The 25274-nt window shown below is 42.9% G+C and overlaps 1 protein-coding gene and 2 long non-coding RNA genes across 3 annotated transcripts in view; 1 reads left to right on the top strand and 2 right to left on the bottom strand.

Moving 5' to 3' along the window:
- LOC310865945 overlaps positions 1-7718 on the top strand; it is a 71503-nt gene extending 63785 nt beyond the window's left edge. The window contains exon 2 of the long non-coding RNA XR_014569859.1: positions 7502-7718. This is a non-coding gene — a long non-coding RNA (uncharacterized lncRNA). The remainder of the gene's footprint in view (positions 1-7501) is intronic.
- The window catches only part of LOC310865944, a 197185-nt gene continuing 176977 nt past the window's right edge, over positions 5067-25274 (bottom strand). The window contains exon 2 of the long non-coding RNA XR_014569858.1: positions 5067-7244. This is a non-coding gene — a long non-coding RNA (uncharacterized lncRNA). The remainder of the gene's footprint in view (positions 7245-25274) is intronic.
- On the bottom strand, positions 7835-23826 carry perp (p53 apoptosis effector related to pmp22). The gene is made up of 3 exons (XM_083775157.1): positions 23459-23826; positions 12650-12790; positions 7835-8061 (listed from the first exon to the last, which is right to left on the bottom strand). Exons 1-3 carry the CDS (start codon positions 23661-23663, stop codon positions 7850-7852), a joined length of 558 nt encoding a protein of 185 aa, XP_083631283.1. The 5' UTR covers positions 23664-23826; the 3' UTR covers positions 7835-7849.

Genomic DNA, 25274 nt, shown 5'->3' on the forward strand with positions numbered 1-25274 from the left:
GTGTGTGTTCTGTGCACCACCATATGCCACAAGGAATGCAACCAGCAGTCCTGTGACGAGAGCTACGACATAAGTGCTACAAACCAATCTCCCACAGGAGTATCAGTTGTTGCATTAGTTTAACTAAGAACTGACACTTTCCTGCTGGGGCACGGTGGCACAGTAAGGTAATGCTGTCACCTCACAGCTAGAATGTCCTGGGTTCGATTCCCGGTTTGGCGAAAGGGCCTTTCTGTGTGGAGTTTGCATGTTCTCCCCGTGTCCTCCTAGGGTAGGTACCTTCACAAAAACATGCAGTAATCCTGGTCTCTAAACTGCCTCCCCCTGGCCAGCCGGGGCACCTGATGGAGGGGAAAGGAATGGAATAACGTGTTCCACCCACGCGCTATGCCCGGCCGGGGAAATCCCCCCCCCTGTCAGGTGAAAAGAAGCAGCCTGGACTCCTCATGCATAGAAGGAAGCATGAAGTCAGTCTGCTGCCCCCCAACCAGGTTCGCATAGGGAGCGCAGCGCACAGGAGTACATTAAATAATTGACACTGGGTGAAAAGAATGGGTTGCAAAATCGTGGGATAAAAATTATATATATATAAAAAAAGAAAAAAAAATAACTGTCACTTTCCAATCAGTGTGGGCATCACTGATTGGCCAAGTAAACCATATAAGGTTTGTTTTGTTCATGCTAAATGATATGCTATTATAATAGTCTTTTTTTTACGTATGAGACGACATCTAAACTGCTTTAACATCTATTTCAGTGACCCTTGCCAGGCTTCATTTGTATGCTCTCATAACATGAGAGCATACAAAATACATTATTTTTGGCTATACAGCAGGGGCCTTCAACAGGGTGTCTGGGACCCTTAGGGCATCCTCAGAGATACAAGCCAAATCTTTGTGTGATAGGGACTTATTATTTTTTATTTTTTACATTAACCATCCGAACCTTCTCAGAAAATAGTCAATGTACAAGCTCTTGTAGATCGGAGCTAAATCTGGTGAATGTTTGGTGAAGAGGTTTGGTGTACAGGAAAAAAAAGAAACCACACGTTTTTATCTCTCTCCTTGGCCTGGAAGACGTTGAAGACCCCTGCTGCAGCTATACAGTACAGACATGAATGAAGACCCCTGCTATACAGTACAGACATGAATGAAGACCCCTGCTATACAGTACAGACATGAATGAAGACCTCTCCTATACAGTACAGACATGAATGAAGACCCCTGCTATACAGTACAGACATGAATGAAGACCTCTCCTATACAGTACAGACATGAATGAAGACCTCTCCTATACAGTACAGACATGAATGAAGACCTCTCCTATACAGTACAGACATGAATGAAGACCTCTCCTATACAGTACAGACATGAATGAAGACCTCTCCTATACAGTACAGACATGAATGAAGACCCCTGCTATACAGTACAGACATGACATGAAGACCTCTCCTATACAGTACAGACATGAATGAAGACCTCTCCTATACAGTACAGACATGAATGAAGACACCTGCTATACAGTACAGACATGAATGAAGACCCCTGCTATACAGTACAGACATGACATGAATGAAGACCTCTCCTATACAGTACAGACATGAATGAAGACCTCTCCTATACAGTACAGACATGAATGAAGACCTCTCCTATACAGTACAGACATGAATGAAGACCCCTGCTATACAGTACAGACATGAATGAAGACCTCTCCTATACAGTACAGACATGAATGAAGACCTCTCCTATACAGTACAGACATGAATGAAGACCTCTCCTATACAGTACAGACATGAATGAAGACCCCTGCTATACAGTACAGACATGAATGAAGACCTCTCCTATACAGTACAGACATGAATGAAGACCTCTCCTATACAGTACAGACATGACATGAATGAAGACCCCTCCTATACAGTACAGACGTGAATGAAGACCTCTCCTATACAGTACAGACATGAATGAAGACCTCTCCTATACAGTACAGACATGAATGAAGACCCCTGCTATACAGTACAGACATGAATGAAGACCTCTCCTATACAGTACAGACATGAATGAAGACCCCTGCTATACAGTACAGACATGACATGAATGAAGACCCCTGCTATACAGTACAGACATGAATGAAGACCTCTGCTATACAGTACAGACATGAATGAAGACCCCTGCTATACAGTACAGGCATGAATGAAGACCTCTCCTATACAGTACAGACATGAATGAAGACCCCTGCTATACAGTACAGACATGACATGAATGAAGACCTCTCCTATACAGTACAGACATGACATGAATGAAGACCCCTGCTATACAGTACAGACATGAATGAAGACCTCTGCTATACAGTACAGACATGAATGAAGACCCCTGCTATACAGTACAGACATGACATGAATGAAGACCTCTCCTATACAGTACAGACATGAATGAAGACCCCTGCTATACAGTACAGACATGAATGAAGACCTCTCCTATACAGTACAGACATGAATGAAGACCTCTCCTATACAGTACAGACATGAATGAAGACCTCTCCTATACAGTACAGACATGAATGAAGACCCCTGCTATACAGTACAGACATGAATGAAGACCTCTCCTATACAGTACAGACATGAATGAAGACCCCTCCTATACAGTACAGACATGAATGAAGACCTCTCCTATACAGTACAGACATGAATGAAGACCTCTCCTATACAGTACAGACGTGAATGAAGACCTCTCCTATACAGTACAGACATGAATGAAGACCCCTGCTATACAGTACAGACATGAATGAAGACCTCTCCTATACAGTACAGACATGAATGAAGACCTCTCCTATACAGTACAGACATGAATGAAGACCTCTCCTATACAGTACAGACATGAATGAAGACCTCTCCTATACAGTACAGACATGAATGAAGACCTCTCCTATACAGTACAGACATGAATGAAGACCCCTGCTATACAGTACAGACATGAATGAAGACCTCTGCTATACAGTACAGACATGAATGAAGACCTCTGCTATACAGTACAGACATGAATGAAGACCTCTCCTATACAGTACAGACATGAATGAAGACCTCTCCTATACAGTACAGACATGAATGAAGACCTCTCCTATACAGTACAGACATGAATGAAGACCTCTCCTATACAGTACAGACATGAATGAAGACCTCTCCTATACAGTACAGACATGAATGAAGACCTCTCCTATACAGTACAGACATGAAGGAAGACCTCTCCTATACAGTACAGACATGAATGAAGACCCCTGCTATACAGTACAGACATGAATGAAGACCTCTCCTATACAGTACAGACATGAATGAAGACCCCTGCTATACAGTACAGACATGACATGAAGACCTCTCCTATACAGTACAGACATGAATGAAGACCTCTCCTATACAGTACAGACATGAATGAAGACCTCTCCTATACAGTACAGACATGAATGAAGACCCCTGCTATACAGTACAGACATGAATGAAGACCCCTGCTATACAGTACAGACATGAATGGAGACCCCTCCTATACAGTACCGACATGAATGAAGACCCCTCCTATACAGTACAGACATGAATGAAGACCTCTCCTATACAGTACAGACATGAATGAAGACCCCTGCTATACAGTACAGACGTGAATGAAGACCTCTCCTATACAGTACAGACATGAATGAAGACCCCTGCTATACAGTACAGACGTGAATGAAGACCCCTGCTATACAGTACAGACGTGAATGAAGACCTCTCCTATACAGTACAGACGTGAATGAAGACCTCTCCTATACAGTACAGACGTGAATGAAGACCTCTCCTATACAGTACAGACATGAATGAAGACCTCTCCTATACAGTACAGACATGAATGAAGACCTCTCCTATACAGTACAGACGTGAATGAAGACCCCTGCTATACAGTACAGACATGAATGAAGACCTCTCCTATACAGTACAGACATGAATGAAGACCTCTCCTATACAGTACAGACATGAATGAAGACCCCTGCTATAGAGTACAGACATGAATGAAGACCTCTCCTATACAGTACAGACATGAATGAAGACCTCTCCTATACAGTACAGACATGAATGAAGACCTCTCCTATACAGTACAGACATGAATGAAGACCTCTCCTATACAGTACAGACATGAATGAAGACCTCTCCTATACAGTACAGACATGAATGAAGACCTCTCCTATACAGTACAGACATGAATGGAGACCTCTCCTATACAGTACAGACATGAATGAAGACCTCTCCTATACAGTACAGACATGAATGAAGACCTCTCCTATACAGTACAGACATGAATGAAGACCTCTCCTATACAGTACAGACATGAATGAAGACCTCTCCTATACAGTACAGACATGAATGAAGACCTCTCCTATACAGTACAGACATGAATGAAGACCTCTCCTATACAGTACAGACGTGAATGAAGACCCCTGCTATAGAGTACAGACATGAATGAAGATCCTATTTCTGAGAGGGCAAAAAGTATAGTGAGGTCGGTGCCAACACTGCCAAGCAACCGTGTAACCAAAGTGCATGTAGCATGTGAAGTCACAAATCGCCAGTGGTGAATAGTAACTATACTGTACTTGAGTACATTTACTCAAGTACTGTACCTTAGTACAGTTTTTACTGGAGTATTTCCATTTCAAATGTACTTCTACTCCACTACTTCCCAGAGGCAAATATTGTACTTTTACTTCACTACAATTATTTTAAAACCTTAGTTACTGGTTATTTTATAGATTTTGATTATTATTACAAAACATACATTAACCACGTCAGCCCTATATCTATATAACGGCTATTTGAAACTAAAAGACTATTTCTACAATAGGATATGATACTTTTACACAAGTACAACATGAATACTTCTTCCATCACTGCAAACTCTAATATTATCCCTTAGTTACTAATGATGCCCCTCTTTTATCTCCTGTCCTTTCTCTTTCTACTTCTCTTTCCCTGTCTCCTCTACTTGAATTCAATGAATTGTAAACAACAGTGTACTGTATTTCACATGCAAATCACTCTGGAAAGTTAGTGTTATTGTCTCCAAGAAAACAAAATATTTATTGCATAAAAATACACACAGCTCAAAAAAATTCAAAGTACAGCAGAAAAAGGAGAATGCATGGTCTCAAAGAAGTGGAAGGATGTTAATAATACATAGTAAAATCCATAGGGTTAACTTATCTGCTGAGCCTAACGGCTCCATTTGGTTATATTTGTACACTATGTGACTAAAAATTAACACTGAGGATTTTACAGTGTAATAATAATAATAATAATAGCTACCGTACAGCCACGCTGCCAGCATTAATGATTGCCGTTTTCACAGACTTCATGTCACCCCCCCCAGCCTGTGTTGGTCAAGCCCTATTTACAGGTGTAAAAAGGTTACTTTAAAATCTAGCATACAGAACTGAAGTGTGAATAGGCAGGCCTTAATCTGTTTTAGAATCTTCTCTGAATTACTACCCATGGTAGTACCAAAGCAGACTTGAAGCAGGGGAAGATATTCCGTTTGCTTTACACAAATAAATAATACTCTCTTCAGCTGGAAAAGATCTTTGAAGTCAAGTCACTTTTTTACACATATGAACAGGGCCTCAGACTACACTGACAAATCTCAGATCAATAATAATTACACCCCGATGTATTGTAATCCAAAAGGCAAACCCGGACCTGCAGCAACAACAACTACACAGGTCAACAAGTTAAGGCACAAGTTTTATATACAGTATACAGTTGAATCCTTAGTGTTTATTTAACTCTGAAGAGTATACGCATGGAAACAAATGCACCAGTCGGAGTTAACCCATTTTGGACTGAGGTCGATAAAAGAAAAAGCTTCTAAATCCTAAAGTTTTTCTATGTCAGTGGTGCTCAACCTTTTTCATGTCAAGGACCCCCAGAATTATCTCTATTGGGCCACGGACCCCCATCTCAAAATATGTAGTTCCAGGGACGCCACAGAAGCAAATATTTTAGTTAAAAATGTTCGCTCTGAAATATATATTGAATGATTTGCACCACATTTTATTGATTTAAAAAAAATAGCAGACCTACAAGCTCGTATCGCGCCACTTGGTGGCGTGCTATGAGCTTGTAGATCTGCTATTTTACAATAGCTAAATTATAACATGTTTAAAACACCAAAAGGGGTTCCCGCCCCAAAATGAGTTAAATGAACAGTGAGGATTTCATTGTGTATCGTGTGATTGTATGAAGCAAGGTGTCTTATGAAGTCAGTAGAGATATGACTGTATGAGGGACACCAAAGCCTACAGAGGAATGTTGGAAAAAACACTCACGTATGTTGCCCATTAAACTGACTCTTGTGACATGTGTATTGTTGAAGCATGAGTTCAAGAAATGACATAAGTGAGACACTGCTACACGAATGTAAAAAGGCTGTTTCAAGGATGGACAATATACAAAGACATTGGAAGAATTACTATATCATTGACATCCACCCCAGTGGGGTGTGAACTGTGAATATTGGTCGATGGCATAAAAATGCCTAAAAAAAAAAACATACCCAAGGGCCATGAAGAAGCAAAAAGGAAATAAAAAACGTTGTTACCATTTACAAACTCACAATCAAATATGTATCTGATTTACCCATAGAGTGGGTGTAGTGTTCCCTAACAGATGTGACCACACAGCAATTAGCCACAGTCTTCCCTTTCGCAAAAATTACACTTTTCTGGATCGCCACGAAACAGTTGGGGGTGAACAAACATCAAAATGCAGCCATTGAAATACATATACAATTTCTTTGTCCAATGCAAAATATACTGTATGGATTACATTCATATTCCGTATCTATATATTTTTTGTTCTGTGTTCCCTTTCATACAACTACTGTACCTACGTAACACAAGATGTGTTTAGGATATGAGATTTACGGAGAAGCTCCTTGTAATATAATACACCACACAAACTATTTAATAAACTATCCAGCATGATATATTTGTCCGGTCATACAAGATATCTTACGGTGGGATGTGAACGTAACCTGGACAGCTCTCACCAAGATGTATCCAAAAAGCTTGAAATAGAAATCATATTAAAGCTACAGTATGAAACCGAACCCTTATCTTAAGTGCACTTAGGTGATCTTGCATTGAAGAATTACAGGTAATAATCTATGCTATATGCTTATGAAGAAATGCTGTCGCAAAGACCAGAGTTTTACGGGGCTGAATTAAAAGAACTTAAGAACAATTAACCCATTCTGAACGGGAACCTATTTTGGTGTTAGCATCATGTCGTGCTTTAGCTATTGAAAAATAGCAGACCTACAAGCTCGTAGCGCGCCACTCGGTGGCGCGCTACGAGCTTGTAGGTCTGCTATTTTTTTGAAAAATCAAAGAACGACTGACATTTTTAGAATCTGATCTCAGGTCAGAATGGGTTAATCAGACCAGTGTGTGTGTGTCCAGTGGAAACCTCGTATGAATCTGATCTCAGGTCAGAACGGGTTAAAATGAAACCGACATGAAAATGTCCAATCACAGTCCAGTTCCAACGAGAGTGGTCTAGTTTAGTACTTCTAGTGGCACTGCCCCTCGGTCAGCGGGGGAGGGCTTTTCCACTGGCAAGCCAAATCAAAAACAAACAAACAAAACTGGACAGTGCTGTTCTGGCCAAGAAGACACACATCCACCACCATAGCTCCTATGGGAAAGCAACAGGACAATGTGTTAGAATGCTCAGTGGCCAGCACAGCACAGCACAGATTCAGCTTCCCGAGTGAGAAGAGTGTGATTGGACTGTGTGTGGGTTTATTTATGATAGCGCTTTGAAAGTCTCTCTCTCTTAGGCTGAAGAGTAAATGTATTTGGTCTTGGCCAGGCCCGTCAGCTCGTCCTCGTAGCGCGGCATGCAGCAGAAGAGGATGCCACAGCCGATGGCCAGGATGGTGGCCCCCCAGCCGAAGCCGTACGCCCACGTGTAGTCGTAGTGGCCCTCGAAGATCTCCTCGCTGAAGTAGACCGGGAAGATGATCAGCGCGATGAACTGGAGAAGCACTGTGGCGGAGGGGGGAGGAAACGGAAAAAAGGGTGAGAGGGGTCTTGTAGAGCAACAGGAAAAGTCAGACATCGATTAAAACCCATTTAGGCCTGACGTCGAAATAAAATAAAGTCTTCTGAAAGAATATTATATTAAAGGATTTGTGCCACATTTTCACGATTTAAAAAAGCAACGGCAACATCTACAACACGTCATCTGTGTTAACCGAGGTGAGTCAGGGCTCATAGGACTGCATCAGTTTCCAATAAGGATCCTCTCCACGCACGCAGCTGTTCTGGGAGAAAGGTGTAATCTCTGACACTGTTGTCCTCCCTCGTTGCCCCTGCATGTCTCACTTTTCTGTCCTAGAAAGTGGTGACTGATTTATGAGTCACTACTGTGTCCCTTTCCCTCCCTGCACTGCAGGCAGGGCTAGTGGCAGGGTTTAATAACTGGTACTTCTCAAAATAAATATTCTACAGTTCAAATAGGGGCACTTAAATCCATATTTGGAATTCGTCCAGAGAGCAGCGGATGTTTGCGTTTAGCTTTTTACTGACACTGTCAACCGCCATTCTTGACGTAATACAGTAGCTAGGTCCCATGGAATGTTTGTTCTGAATATGATGCGAGTCACCCACATGTTAGCCTGGAACTCACCTATGCTTTCTATGGCATAGGCAGAAACTGTGCGCAGCTGCTGGACATGAGACTAATTAATTAGAGCGACAGAGAGAGAGAGAGGAGTGTGTGTGTACCATAGAGTATATATATCTATAGAGAAGACACCCGAGTTCTCCTCCCATCCACTTGCATTGAGTTGCTCAAAAGCGCATGAGGCGGATTCACTCCTCCTTCCTGGTAGGAACAGAGTGCATTCTGGGACGGATTGCAATGGTGAGTGGCCCCAAACACATCAACGCGCTGCCGTTGAACGCGCTGCCGTTGAACGCGCACGAGCGTCGTCCGTCGTGAACGTGTACAATGATAGTCAACGGACAGCGCGTTCATGTGTTTGGGGCCAGGCTGCAATACCTTCATTCGGCCACTATGTCCATTTCGCCTCAAGATTTCCTCTGGGTGCCTTCTCTATAAATATATATATACTCTAAGGTGTGTACGTGTGTACGTCAATTTAACAAAGGTGCAGACGATCAGAAATCAGCAGAGAGTGATCGACGTTTGCGTTACTCTATGCCGTATTGAAGTGGACTCGGAAGCCAGACTTTTTTTTCCTCCCTGGAAATAAAAACGTCTGGGTTTCCGAGGCTACACCCACATGTCAACAACGGCATTACTTTGTTGTAGAGGAGAGAATGGGCGGTCCACTCCACAAATTTGCAGGAGAACAGAGAGCGAGACAGCATGGGGACTCTGAAAGGACTAAGTAGTCCTATATTGTTAAGATTCTAGGCTACTACCTCTGGGCACAACAGTAGCTTTACATGTAATATTGTATATGTGCTGGAATGGTATAATAGCATAATCATGTTTCGGAATACTTCCGGTATACTTTCCCGAGATTCTATCTACCATATGATGTGGGGTTTTTTGCCACAACTTCTCAAACACACTCTCTCTACACAATGTATTGTTGGACATTGGAACAACTTTTTCCAAAACCCATGAGGTATTTTATTTTTAACCCATTCTGGGAGGGAAGCCCTTTTGGTGTTTTAACTAAGCATTATGTTATAGGCCTACTTTAGCTATTGAAAAATAGCAGATCTACAAGCTCATAGCGCGCCACCGAGTGGCGCGCTACGAGCTTGTAGGTCTGCTATTTTTGAAAAATTGTGAAAATGCGGCACAAATCTTTGAATATATATATTATTACAGAGTGAACATTTTAACTCAAATCTTTGCTCCTGGGGAGGTCCCTGGAACAACATATTTTCAGATGGGGGGGGGGGGGGGGGGCGGGGGGCATATTACATAACATTTTTGGGGTCCTTGACATGAAATATTGAGCACCACTGATACAGACAAGGTGTTTTCAGAAAACTGAAAACACCTTATCAGGCCTATAAATGGGTTAAGGCCCAGGTTATGGTTACGTCAAGCTTACTCATACAGCTGTGCATCATCACAAGGTGTGTGGATGTGCATTTCTTCTGTTCCTATGATCTCACAGTCAGTGGGGGTGAGTCAGTCAGTCAGATGGGCAGACTGTGTTTGTTCCCATAGCAACAACGTCATATCACCCGTCCCTCTGCCTCTCTATACCCAGCAAACAACAGAATCTCTCCTCACTGTACTCCACTGGTATAAACTGTACTTCACTCCACTGGTATAAACTGTACTTCACTCCACTTGTGAAGTACAGTCCCTTCAGGACTCACTCACACAGTGACTGATTCCCTCCCGTCTTTGTTCTCAGGACTGACGCTCCTCCTTTACACTCATTACGTTAAGTCATTGCCCTCCTTCCCTCAGACTGGTCAAGCTTAAGATGCTCCCCCTTTTTTGAATCTGAGCCATGGCCTACATTCCCTCCTTCTCGCTCCCCCTGTCCCACTTTCACCCCTCTCAAAGAAATCTTCCCATTTTTTCTCTGTCTCACTCTCCCTGCTGCCCTCAAGACTCACACTGCCTCACAGTATGTCGCTCTCTCCTTCCAAGATTCACATACTCGGGTCAGCGAAGGCGATAAAACTGAGGAGCTGTTGAATCAACAGCTTGACGACTATAAAGTCTGGTTTTGGTTGGAGTTGCTCGTCAGCGACGAGCAACTCCAACCAAAACCAGGAAACGAGGAAACAACAACAGGATCTGTCCAAGTGACTCTGTAACTGCGACAGTGTAGCCTTAGCCTACTACGAATGGAAAGGGACCCTTTTTATAACAATACACTCTGAGACTGTACAAATGGATTGTTATGGGTCCATTTTTACACTCTCGGGTAGCCCATTCTCCAAACCATTATATGTCGCACCTCACGCACACAGCTGTCGGTTGTAGTAGTGTTGACATTGGCTTGGCAGGTATTAAAGAACATCTCTCATATGTGTCAAAATCGCGGGGGTCCGCGGTAGTCTGCGCAGGGGTCCCTGCGGAGGTCGGCGCCGGGGTCCGCGGTTACAGTGACTCGACTGAGACTCAAATGTGTTACTGTTACCCATTATATCAGCGGGTGTGCTGTGCTGTAATGCAGGTCTACACACTGTTTTGTTGTTGCGCTGCACTGTTATGCTGAAATAAGTTAGCCTAAAGAATACTAAACGGCCAGGCCATCACCTAAAAGTGTCTGGTTGTTGTAGAGACGCGTCAGTATATGACTCGGGTGTCGGTCTGGTCGCGAAAGTTTCATGGCCATTCTTTAACCGGCAGCTTTACAAGCCGCTGGTAACAGACTAAAACGCACCGATAGACCCTGTGTAGTCCACACTCTGCAGGAAGCAGTGGTCAGCTCTCTACTGACAGTATGACACCAGAGAAAAGAGACACACAAGAATATAGTAAAGTGACACTATACCCACACACTTAATGGATGCTTCCAACCCCTGCCCTCTGGCCAGAGACTCACAACAATGGATTCAGGAACAGTTTTCTCCCAACAACAGCGACCCGTCTGCTCAACCAGGCTGGGACATAATGGGCACGTTCGGAAATACCACACCAGGGCGCACTCGCCTATTCGTTTGCATTGCATTCAGTGCGCTGTTTCCGAACGCGCCCAATAACAGTGAATGCCACAGACGAAAAACTGTCCAAGTCCACACTATTTATCCATAAGGTCTAAATGATGGATAAGGGGTCAGGACAACGAGGCCTTTTCGTGGAGGGGTCAGAATGAAATTTGGACATAGACAGTTTTTCGTCTGTGGTACTCTTTTACTGTCTCCTGCCTTTTAACTGGCTACTTTCTAAAATATACTAAAATATCCTCTTCATTTTGTGATTGCGGTTTATTGTGTTGTCTGTTATGTCTGTGGTTTGTGATATTAAAGTACAAAAACATATTTCCACTGAATGGACAATACTGTATATTTACAGTTATTTGCAAACCACTCAAAGCCTATAGTTAGTTGAAAATACAGAACACTACACTACCTAAAAGCAACGCAAACATCAACACACTCGCCCTCTTTGTGACACTGAAATATTTGTCATATAGCATTCAGAGTTATTGTTCTCTAATGGGAGATGTGATGTTTTTGGTCTGATCAAAAACATGTGTGAAAAGCATGGTTCTGCCGGCTGGAGCCTCTCATTTCATCACACAGCTCAAACTGCTGCTCAAGAGTGCAGATGGTTTCGGGTGGCCTGCTAGACCCCCCTTGTTTAATAAAACACTATTAGCAATTATGGAGCCGACATGTCCCAAAACGTAACCACTTTCAACCTGGCGTTGCTATTTTGGGGCGTGCCATTTAAGACATATTTGGAAAAAGGCTGGTGGTTAAACATAAACTTAACAAAGTTCAGTCGGTGCATAACTGTATTTGATATATTTACTTGTGCTCATTCTCATTGTGTAATTAAAGTGAAATGTTCCTTTCGTATACTAGATTTTCAGGTTTTTCCGTGTGTCGAGTGTGTGTGTGTGTGTGTGTGTGTGTGTGTGTGTGTGTGTGTGTGTGTGTGTGTGTTTTCCAGCCTTACCGGTGAGGAACAGCAGCAGTCCTATGAAGGGCAGCAGAGTGATGTTGAGACTGCAGCACAGAGCCACGCAGGAGATGATGAAGGCGATCAGGAGGATGAGGAAACCGATGACCATCAGAGCAGCCACGCCCTGGGCCCAAGCTGCACACGCACACGCACAAGCACACGCACACGCACACGCACACGCACACGCACACGCACACGCACACACACACACACACACACACACACACACACACACACACACACACACACACACACACATAAATGTTAATGACAGACTTCATCATACGTTACTCTACCTCATTGTGTAGCTACATATACATAAGTAAGGTCATGTTTGGTAGTTTTCTAATACGGAACCATTTAAATGAATCGTTCCATATCAACCCAGGCACACTAAGGAGATACATTTTATATCTTTAAAGCATCACAGTATAAGCCTCATCCTTCACCAGCCAAACACGATCTGCGACAAGACATTTCTGGCAATTAACAGCCGTTGTTGTCCTGTTGGTTTGTCCTGTTGTTGACATTCCGGGCCGGTCAGTTCACTTAAGCAGACAAAATAATGAAGAGCACATTCCAAAAGATTTAGAAAGTTTAGTGGTGAAAGACACAGAAACAGACTTATACAGCTATTTATACAGCTATTTTCAGTGCATGGCGAAATTTATTTTCTAACACACGCCACGGCAGCACTTTGACTTATCATGTGTGTGTGTTTTAGCCTGTCCTGACAATGTGCGTCCTGAATGTGCGTGCTGGCTGACATAGCCTACAGCAGCAACATGACGCAAATTAATGCCACATCCTACATTATGATCCCATAGAAAACCGGAATATGGCTTAATGGCTTTGTCTTGGTTTCTGTCACCATGTGAACGGATGGATTAATTATATAACTATGATGATCTGGTATGAAATTACAGCGGTGTGCAATAATGAGACCATTAAACCGTGTCTGGTTGGTGGTGTGCTGATCTCAGCACATTTAAATTTTTATTTTAGTAAAATAAAAAAATCTTAGTTCTGATGATGCAAAACGTATCATGCAAAACGCAACACTTTTGCATCACGAGCCTTTTGCGTCAGCCTGTGTGGACTTACACGCCTCTTTCTCGAGGTATGCTAGCTGCTCTACTCTCTTTGATGAATAAATAAAATTTGCCTATATCAAGGTTTCGTGGGCCCAAGGGTCACGAAACGTATCAATGAAAACATTTCTCACTGTTTATTTTTTAGTCAAAACACGTGCACTTGTGACTTGTCTCTCTACAGTTTCAGCACACTGCTGTACATACAGCACACACACACACACACACACACACACACACACACACACACATAGAATGCTGCTCAGCCCATGCTTTCAATTATTCACATCTCCATGTGTGTGTGTGTCTGTCTGTCAGTGGTGTACGGCAAGTGAGAACATGATAAGTCAAATGCCCGAGGGTGCGGAGGGAAGTGTTACCATGGAACGAACACACACACACACACACACACACACACACACACACACACACACACACACACACACACACACACACACACACACACACACACACACACACACACACACACACACACACACACACACACACACACACACACACCTTTAACTTGTCGAACTGGTTGAGTTTTCTGTGATAGCTGTGTGTCATTCATGCTCACTGCTCAGTAATACACATACTATATATACCACTCTAACAACTGTCCTTAACCGTTGAAGCTATGAAAATAGCTCACAACGCAGTTGATTTAAATGTTTTGAACATTTGAGAATATGTTTAGCTTATAATGCCCAAAATAGGGATGTCAAGAGTGAAAGTGGTTAACCCATTTTGACCTGAGATCAGATTAAAAAAATGTCTTCTACATCCCGACGGTTTTCTGAAAAAGCTATGTTTCTATATGTCAGTGGTTCTTTGATTTTTCAAAAATAGCAGACCTACAAGCTCGTAGCGCGCCACTCGGTGGCGCGCTATGAGCTTGTAGATCTGCTATTTTTCAATAGCTAAAGCGTAACATAATGCTAACACCAAAAGGGGTTCCCGCCCAAAAGTGGTTAAACATGTATAGCCTGGGACCCAAACTAATAACCTGAATCTCAAGCTCATTTAAATGCATTACCCCCACCATAGTAACAAGATCCACGCTGCTCTATTGAAATGGAAATGTGTGCAACAAAAGTGGCTGTTTGCAACACAATCTACAAGAGCAACAGTCCTTTTTTACAATCAGCATAATGATACATGAAGTATCCCACAGCTTTTTACAAAACCAAACTTTATTTTATCATCCTTTACATCTGGCCACAAATCCACAGAAATCCACCCACTCAGTTTTAAGTGGATATACTGTACCTGTCTGGACAAGAACAGACAAATTACACTATCCAGTAAGCAATTTTATTATATTTTCAGTAGGAGTAAGGCTAATCAGTGAATAAAACCTGCATTTTTCAGAAAACCTTCAGGAAAAGATAAGAGTTGGATCTGAATGTAAGATGAACCATCTCATCTGTATTTAACCATGCTGTAAACTGTAATAGATTTATCCAAAAAGTTTTGGAACTAAGTTTCCTTCTACAGTAGGTTAACAATGAATGACTGGGCTCATAATTTAAAATCAGATTTCCGATCATTATCAGTGAACATAAGAGGCCTAAAAGGAAAATAGAACGGTGCAATTCACTAAGAATGACAAACACATTGATGAGTTGTTGAAGCTACGCGCTCAAAAGAGTGGGCATACTTACTAAGTGCATACTTAGTTCAAAACCTATGCTGACTTTGCCCTGCATGGCAACGTCTCCATGTTCCTGGAGGAGCTGTCACTGTGTGTGTGTGTGTGTGTGTGTGTGTGTGTGTGTGTGTGTGTGTGTGTGTGTGTGTGTGTGTGTGTGTGTGTGTGTGCGCGTGCGTGCGTGCGTGCATGTGTTTTTGTAATTATGTATCTGGCTGCATCTGTCTGTGCCTGTCACCCACTGTTGTGTTGTGTGCACGTGTGCGTGTGTGCAACACGTACATACACACACACACACACCGAGAGGCAACCAGCGAGCAGCAATAAACATTCAACATAGTGCATGGCACACAAGTATATAATACGAGTACTTAGCATAAATCCTCAACAGCTATCTTCCCCCATACAGTACATCAACACTGGCTGCTACCCATCTTCAGACATCAATAATTTCGTTCCCCATACATACATACTGCACTATGAGTAGACTAGAGTACGTTAATTTCAATCATTTAATTCTCCATAATGCACTATTTTTGTTGAGTGCATACATTTCCACAGCAGCTTGCCGGGAATGGAACCACAGCATCACTGTGATTCATTGAGAACTTTATAAGCACACTTATCTGTTCCCTAGTCCCTACAAGTCACTTTTTACAGGTTCCAACATGTCAAATAAAATTTATTGTAGAGCTGCTACATGCTAGCATTGTGTATTTTATGTAGGCTACTTGGGGGTGGGGAATCCCATAGGGGGTGACATAAAAAGATAATAGCCGTTGTGTGAATTATGGTTGTGTTGCTCATGTGCAGTTTTTACAGCAAGGCTCCTCAGAGGCGAGCCATCTAGATTAAACTACCACATAGCTCCTCTGATATACAGTACATGGAGTCACCAGCCACTTCTTTTCACCTGACAGCAAGGAGTTTGGCTGGGAGAGCGTGATCACATGCAGAGATTCATGCTATCTACCGCAGCTCCCCTCACCTTTTGTTTTTGTTTTTGTTTTTATCATTTTTATCCCATGATTTTGTAACCCATTTCTCACCCGTGTCAATCATCTAATGTGATCCTGGGCTCTACACACCTCCTCCGCCAACCTAGTCCCCATATATGAGGGACATGGGGAGAGCAACGGACTTGAACTCATGCTTTCTTCATGCTTGAGTGTCCAAGTTGCTCCTTGACACCTGACAGGGGGGAGTTTCCCTGGTTGGACGTAGCGCGTGGAAGGAACACGTTATTCCGACCAGTTCCTTTCCCCTCCATCAGGCGCCCCCGGCTGGCCAGGGGGAGGCAGTTTAGAGACCAGGATTACTGCATGTTTTTTGTGACGGTACCTACCCTAGGCCTAGGGGACACGGGGAGAACATGCAAACTCCACACAGAAAGGCCCTTTCGCCAACTCGCCTCCAGCACCCACAGCGGGCGGGAATCGACCCCAGGACCTTCTAGCTGTGAGGCGACAGTACTACCAACTCTGCCACCGTGACCCCTCACCTCACCTTTTGAACAGATATCTGGTAGGAGGACTCAATTTCGTGCTGGCTTCCCACTATGTGAAATCTACCAATTAATTGGTGTCCCCCGGCCAAGCCAAAGACACCACCGATAGTACTGGGAATGGAACTCTGGCCTCTGTTGTGGTGGTGGGCGATGTTTTCACCTATGCCACAAGTAAAGTAATTAAAGGTAAAATAGGGGGGAAATCGTCTGACTTGGACAAATGTATATTATCCTTCACCGGCACACTCATAAAATGTAGACATGGGTATGTCTACACCTCCCATCAACCCCCAGGTCATCTTTGAGCAGGCCACCATTGGACAGGTTAAGAAAATTGTGTCTGACACCTCCCACCTACTATACCCTGAGTATCTCCTAATGCCATCAGGTAGGACGTACGAGGTCCATGCGTGCAAATATAATAGGTATAAGCACTCCTTTGTCCCTCTGTCAATCACACTCCTTAACAGAGTCCTTGCAGAGGGCAGACAGGGTAGGGGTCGAAGGTTATGAGGTGATGTCCTCTTTTGCAGTAGGTATGTTGGTGTGTGGTTTTTTAATGTTGTACGGGTCACTGTGTGCCTTTGTTGTCTTGTATTGTCTTGTATTGTATCTGTATACTCGCTGCAGGGCGGGTCCTTGGGGTCCAAGACAAATTTCTCCCTTGGGAGACAAAATAAAGAAACCTTGAACCTTGATAACTCAATGTTGTTTTCCACCTCATGCTTTACAGGTGAGTGTCTCTTTGAGTCTGGCTTATTAGCCAGGCTAAGTGGCTCTACCTCGGGCATTTGTCACTTTCACAACCAGATCGGGGAGTGGCCATGAAACTGTGATAGTATTAGGGACGGGAATTGGTCTAAGGCCAACTAACTGTTTAATAATAAGAGAATAGTCTTTATCTCTCTCTCTCTCTCTCTCTCTCTCTCTCTCTCTCACACACACTAACAAGGCATCCATGCTCTCTCCTTCATGCAGGCCTACACTACAGTCACACAGTCTCGACCACTAACCTCCCTCCCTTCAGAATACTTGGTTTTGCATCTGTATTGTTTTTCATGTCCCGTCATTCAGGTCACGCAGACTCTGGAACTGGCGTTCAATGTTTTAGGCTTTGTGTCGCCGTAGTTTTTGTCTCTTCGTACAGAGCTGGCGGTGGTGGAACTGGACTAAAATACGACCGCAGTGGAATTTTATACTTCGGCTCCAGCGTGTTTACTAACCTCCTAAATACTAAACTCCTAAATCACAGAAAAGAGCATTTCATCAGCTCTCTTTCTGTTATGGAGAACTTGAAGTGGGCTACATTGCTTCTTTCACAGTCATTTGGCGAAGCATACGTTTTCAACAGGTTGTTGTGAGTCAATAACCCATTTTGGGTGTGAACCCCTTTTGGTGTTTCTAGCATTATGTTATAATTTAGCTATTGAAAAATAGCAGATCTACAAGCACTAGCTTGTAGATCTGCTATTTTTGAAAAATCGCAAAAATCTTTCAATATATATTCTTTCAGAGCAAATGTTTTTAACTCAAATCTTTGCTTCTGGGGGGGGGGGGGTGTCCCTGGAACAACATATTTTCAGATGGGGGTCGGCGGCCAAATACGGACAATTTTTGGGGTTCTTGACATGAAATATTGAGCACCACTGATGTAGAAACATGAGGTTAACTGTCATGATTTAGAAGATTTTTTTTTTAATTTCGACGTCAGGCCAAAATGGGATAATCTTCTCTGAGTGGCTTCTCGTGTTGGGAGTCTTCACACAGGTGCAGGACATTTGCACTGCGCTCGCTGATCCCCCTCAACATCTGCTAAGGTTAGCTATTTGCTAACAGGAGAGATGTTGTTCTAAATGTTCTGAAGAAGCCTAACCCTAACCCTAACACAAACACTCCACACACACACACACACACACAATCACTGCAAGACGCTCATAGCTCCCCCCATAGTTGGTCAAACTAGAAATTAAATAATAATTCCATATCATGGCCCCACCACAATAATATCATCAAATTTCCGTAATCGCAATGTCACGATAACAACGATCACGATTCAATGACGACAAATCATTACAGTACTAACTATTCTATATGGTGAATGATATCTCGGTCATTTCGTTTTTCCATGTCTCTCCAGCAAGGTCTCGTTAAAAACCATCAACGTGCATATTAAAATCAGAAGATAAAGCTGCCCAATAGAGCCATTAAGCATAATGAATCAAATGGGGTGGATCACCTGGTCAGAGCGCATACCATAAAGAAATGCTCTGTCCTCTTGGGTTCAAATCACTATGTAAATAAAGCTAAACTTTATCCATAGTCAAGGAAAGTTTAGTAGTACTAAATGGTAATAACGATTTAATCCAGCTCAACACATTTCATAGTCTAGCAGCATGCTGTGTGAGGAATAGTTCAAATAAGTCTCATTCAGAGAACTTCAGACAGATATTGTGTGACCACCAAGGTGTTGAGTGATGTGTCGGGCTAGGAAGCCAGTCAGTGACACATGGCAGTGGAGATAAGACAGATTGCTCTCTGCGGGGAATAGAATAGCACTGCTGTGGAAGAAAACATTGCAGAAACATTGAATGTCCGAAAACGTTTCCGAGTGGTGCCAGCCACTCCAATAGAGCACCGAAGTCTGACGTCACTTTCAGTAGAGGGCGTCTGTCCCCAGGTTCATGTATTTGTTTAGTTGCATTGAAATCCCCATTGAGGCGATTTGAGATCGCCTCATATAACAACTGTGTTTGAAAAATAAACATGTCACCCCGGCCGCTTCACTCATATGGATATGAAGAATCAACTGACTGAGAGAAAACGCTAATGTTACTGCTGCTGAATTAGTTAGATTTTCGCTAGAAGCAGACTGTATCATATATGAGTGACTGACTGTTGCAAACGATACAGAGACACCTTCCCGACAATAACGCAGAGACAGCTTGTTTATTTTTGGACCACAACGCTTATAGTAGACGATATTAAGATTAAGATTCCGCGAACCAGGGGAATCGTCGGGATGAGCGAGTTACGTCAGGACTTCGGTGCTCTATATGCAGCTATGTGTGTGTGTGTCCCTATGTATGTGTGTCCCTGTGTCTGTCCGAGCACGAACAGCTGAAACACCTCGCTAATACCACTGGATGGCAGTGTTGAGCAGCGTCTCACATACACACACAGGCCAGGGACTCAGGAGCAGGGCTTGTACCCAGGCTTTTATTTGCGTTGAAAAAAGTAACCCGGACCCTCCCCCGACAGCAATAGATACTGGGCTTAGTGGGCTGCCATGCGTTCCGTCGTTGCCCATCCCCACCAGTCTAATGACCCCCTCGGCCATAGAAATGCTAATGTTTGGCTTTGTTTGTTTACATGGGGCCATCATCTACTCGCATGGCACGTACTGTGTATAAAAAAACACCGCTTGCCTGTGTGCGTTCCTAACCTCGCGTCACCAGGCTTTCAGTGCGTTCCTGCTGGTGCGTTCACGGTCACGCGGGCAGTTGAAACGTTGTGGGCAGCTACATGCATCTTTTCATCTTTTCCTTTGACAATGAAGTGTAGACGTTTCATTTGCCCCATTCAATCCAATCCACTTTATTTATATAGCACGTTTTAAAACTCAGAGTTTACAAAGTGCTGTACAGGAGAAAAAATAAAATAAAAAATAAAAACAAGTGCACTAAAGCTACCACACAGAAAAACAACAGCGAGAAAACAAAGTACAAACAGTGACAACAACTGAGACACATTACAGAAAACAACAGAAAAACAACAGCATCAGAGTGAGACGAAACATATACAAGGACCAAAGGAACTCAAGCGGGGTTAAAAGCCAAGGTAAAGAGGTGGGTCTTCAGGCGGGATTTAAAGGTCTCGATGGAGGGGGCCAATTTGACGTGGGAGGGGAGTGCGTTCCATAGTTTAGGGGCTACAACAGAAAAGGCTCGGTCGCCTCTGGACTTTAAGCGGGTCTTCTTTGTGACCCTGAGGTTTAGCTGGCCCTCAGACCGCAGTGATCTAGCGGGAGTATAAACCTCAATAAGGTCAGACAGATAAAGAGGAGCCAGACCATTTATAGATTTAAAGATTTAAAATCATTTTAAAATCCACTCTGAAGCGGACAGGGAGCCAATGAAGGGAGGCCAAGACAGGTGTGATATGCTCACGTCTGCGAGTACCTGTGAGTAGACGAGCGGCTGAGTTTTGGACTAGCTGGAGTCGAGCAAGGGAGGCTTGGTTTAAACCAGCGTACAAGGCATTACAGTAGTCCAACCGCGTAGATATGAAGGCATGTATAACTCGCTCAAAATCACTAAAAGATAGCACCGACTTGATTTTGGCCAGCAGCCTCAGATGATAGAAACTAGAGCTAACTACCGCATTGACCTGTTTGTCAAGTTTAAGGGCATTGTCTAGTTTGACGCCAAGGTTTGAGACCACAGGTTTCACATATGGCTGCAGGGAACCTAGGTCAGTGGGAACGATACCAGGACCGCTAGGTCCAAACACTATAACCTCCGTTTTACTTTCGTTGACACTTAGAAAATTAAGAGCCATCCATGCCTTGATGTCACTTAGACAGTCAAGCAGAGGTTTCAGGGAGCCGTTATTGTCCTTTTTAAGGGGCATGTATATTTGCGAATCATCCGCATAAAGGTGATACGAAATGCCATGTTTCTTAAAGATAAGGCCAATAGGAAGTAAATATAAAGAAAATAGAATAGGCCCAAGGATCGAGCCCTGGGGGACTCCAGAGGACAGGGGGGTGGAGGACGATACGAAGTCGCCAAATTTAACAGAGAAGCATCTCTCCGATAAATAGGAAGGTGTAGCCTCTATAGATCAGTTTGTACTTCTATTATTCTATTTGATCTTCTATTTTCACTAATTTTATGTGACACTGTAATGTAGGGCATTAGTTTACCCCCCCAAAAAGTTAAAAACATAAAAAGTTGAACTATGGGAACAATGATATGCATGCCGGTCCAAATTAATTATGGTATCCGTGCTTTTTAAACAGGTTCATGAAAAGTAATACCAGGACCAATTTCTTAATGAAATTCCATACATTTTTTATTGAATTCTTGATGAAATTCCCTCAAAATGGCGCTGTTCCCGCGGTAACCTTTTATACAGCTCCTTGGTATGCTGGTTGACTCGAACGATAATGGCAACAATGCTGTCCCTTGTTGGTGACAGAGGAGGTAGAACCTACATCCCCCCCCCCCCAAAGCAGTCTGTCAGAGCCATTACATTACAGGTGCAGAGAGAGAGAGAGTTTCAGTGCTATCTGTGTGTGGATGTGTGTGTGTGTGTGTGTGTGTGTGTGTGTGTGTGTGTGTGTGTGTGTGTGTGTGTGTGTGTGTGTGTGTGTGTGTGTGTGTGTGTGTGTGTGTGTGTGTATGCGCAGTGAATAACCACTATTATAAAGCATAATTATTCATTAATAGTTGGTCTATAAATAGCATTGTCAACATGGTACGAAGTATTGGCAGCCATCTTGAAGTGAGTATGGCATCATCTCTTCCCACAAACTAAAATAATCTGGCATACAAGTTACTGGAGATCATTTTAATACAGATATGACAACAATAAACTGAGAGAGAGAGCTTGGCTTGTGAAAGTATCTGAATTATATTTTCATCCAAATTCCTAAACTATAGGTGAAGTTCTGCAATAGAGTTCACCTGTTTATGCTAACATTGAAAGTTAGAGCCAAGTGGATTCCCAACAATGGAGCTCAAATGAAGAAATAACTGTTATTATATGATTGTTGTTACTGTTGTTGTTGTTGTTGTCGTTATTATTAGTTTATTGTACACAATAACTCAAATGAAAGGCTTCAATCAGTGGCGTGCACAGACATTTAGAGGGGCAGGTGCTCAAGTAAAACAGGGCACCTTGTGCAGCGCATTTTGGGGCGGGACACCATGGTCCACACACTACAAATTAAGAAAATAAATAAAAAACATTTTTTTTCTTTTAAGAGCACATTGCCAAAAGGGCAGGGGGTGCTCTAGCACCCCCTAGTGTCTATCTGTGCACGCCACTGATTGTAATGAGGGACGGAAGTTGACACGGAACACCAAAAGCAAAGGAATGCATTTATGTTAATTGTTACAGTTGTGAATTAAAGGATGTGTACGCTTTATTCTGGTTTGTTTTAATGATAATTTATGAACAGCAATAGCTGACAACTGGTTCAGGTTGTTCTCTTTGGAATTTAAGCTACCTCTACTTTGTTGTAAACTAAAGCTTTCTGTTAAAATATCCATTAAACTCCCCCCCCCCCCCTGGCTTGCATGGGTCCCGTCTCCCCGAGGTTGTGAAGGGACGACCTAAACCTAACTGACTAAAGTTCAGTTCGTCCTGCCTCTTCCCGTGGGCTACTCGGCACTAGTAGGCCCATTTCGATATAGCTTTATTTCCGTCCGTATTACAAAGGACTATGAATGTTTAGTTGTACGTACAACGAACTCTCCAAACAGACTAACTGGCATGGCCTGCATTGTCCTACATCGCCACGGCGTAACACACAAACGTCTACTTACGGAATTCCATGAGCGACTTGCAGTCCCAGTTCTCATTCCTGCCTCGACACTGGCTCCACATATTGGCGTAGTGCGTCTTGGCGTCTTCGTCCTCGACCCATCCCGACTGCGCGGCGATGGCGACGATGTCGAAAATAACAGCGAAAAGCAGCAGCAGGGGCAATATCCACCTGCATCTGGGGTAGGCGATCCCACAGCGAAACATGACCGACGATTATGGATCTCAAAGGAGGCGAGATAGAAAAGATACGCAGCGATCAGCAAGCACTTGTATGCAGCCTGTGCGTGTTTGCGCAAAAATATAGACTGGATACCGTATATTGTGTGTGTTGGCGGCCGCCTTGCACCGTCCGTAAGCCGGTTAGAAGAACTATATAAAAGACAAGCGCCCCACCCGAGTGCGTAATGTACGAGTCAACAGTGAACCTGTTTGGGAACCTGTAGGCTGGGCTTGCTGTCTGCTCGGATGGGGCTGGCCCAGAGCCGAAGGTCAGACGAGCTGAGTCAAGCCCAACCCCATTGCATTGACAGTTTCATATTACACTGTCTGGTAACTGACTAACTGTTTAGTGTTTACATGCCAATGATGCCATTTCATTTAATCAGCACTGCCTATACATAAATTTAAACGGACAATATATTATTATATGGGGGAAAGCCGCTCCCAAAACGTTTTCATTATTACTACAATATTACTAGCAATTGCAACAGCAACAGGTATAACGAACCGTGCATGTCGTGTGGGTTTAGGTGGATATTGGGGATAGCAGTACATTGTATTAACACAAGGTGGCCGTGGCGGACAGGACATCCAGGTTGTAATGGTATCACTATCAGGTGAGTGAGTCTTTGTACTCTTTCTCTTACCAGCTCAAACTCTCTCACACCTTTACTGCATGCATGGAGAGAAAATGCTATTAACAACGATACTGGCCGTTTAGAAATGAAGGAATAAAGCAATAATGGACTAGCAGAACAGATGTTGTAGAACATTTTTAGGAAGTGTAAGGACGCCCTCATGTGGTCTATACAAAATCGTGCAACTGTAAACTGACCTTCAGATTCTTCTATCTATTCTAAATGATCGACCAACCACAAATGATGATTAGCTAGGCCTATGTTATATAGGCCTAGCTAATAGGCCTAGATTAAGCTAGAAGGCCTTATGTATTGCCAATACATCAAATTGAAAATACAATATGCAATATCATTTTGACCGATATGCATTTTCTACAGCTCTATTTGGAAATAGCATGATGATTTGAAATAAAGCACTTTTTCAATACTCCATCATCATGACACCCATGTGTGAACACAGATTGTGTGTGCAAGAAATCATTAGACTAGATATCAGATGGACATATGTTTTTTTTCTTCAGATTTGGCTGGTCATGGAAATATTGCCTTAGCTATCCTTTGCAATGCCACTATTACACACTTCTTGATGTTTTTTTATTTCTGCTAGTATCCACAATTGTCTTCTTATTTTATAGTACCCATTGGTTTTTGGCATTCACCATTTCTTCAGTTCTCCCAGGCAAGTGAAAGGTTTCAAGTGGTCAAGTACACGCTTTCCAAGTCCTTTTCAAAGTCCACAAAAACAATACATAAGTTGTAAAGTTGAACATAAAAGGACTAAATAAATACTATTGGTCCACTGACCACAAAAGACTATAATAACCATTGGATGCTATATTCAGGTATAACAGATAACGTTGTTTTGTCCAATCAGCATTTGGTGCATCTTATGGAGTTGTCCAACTTAACTTTGAATATTCTAAAGGATTTATTCTTAAATGAGGTCCAGAAAGACCCA

The sequence above is a fragment of the Protomyctophum parallelum genome (genome assembly GCF_964188405.1).
Source record: "Protomyctophum parallelum genome assembly, chromosome: 10".
NCBI lineage: Eukaryota > Metazoa > Chordata > Actinopteri > Myctophiformes > Myctophidae > Protomyctophum > Protomyctophum parallelum.

Bases quoted from the DNA above. Each gene is read 5' to 3' on its own strand.
- perp (XM_083775157.1), bottom strand. From the start codon at position 23,663: ATGTTTCGCTGTGGGATCGCCTACCCCAGATGCAGGTGGATATTGCCC. The intron at 12,791-23,458 runs GTAAGTAGACGT...GTGCGTGTGCAG, and splicing joins CAAGTCGCTCATGGAATTCC to CTTGGGCCCAGGGCGTGGCT. The intron at 8,062-12,649 runs GTAAGGCTGGAA...CCTCCGCCACAG, and splicing joins ACTGCTGCTGTTCCTCACCG to TGCTTCTCCAGTTCATCGCG.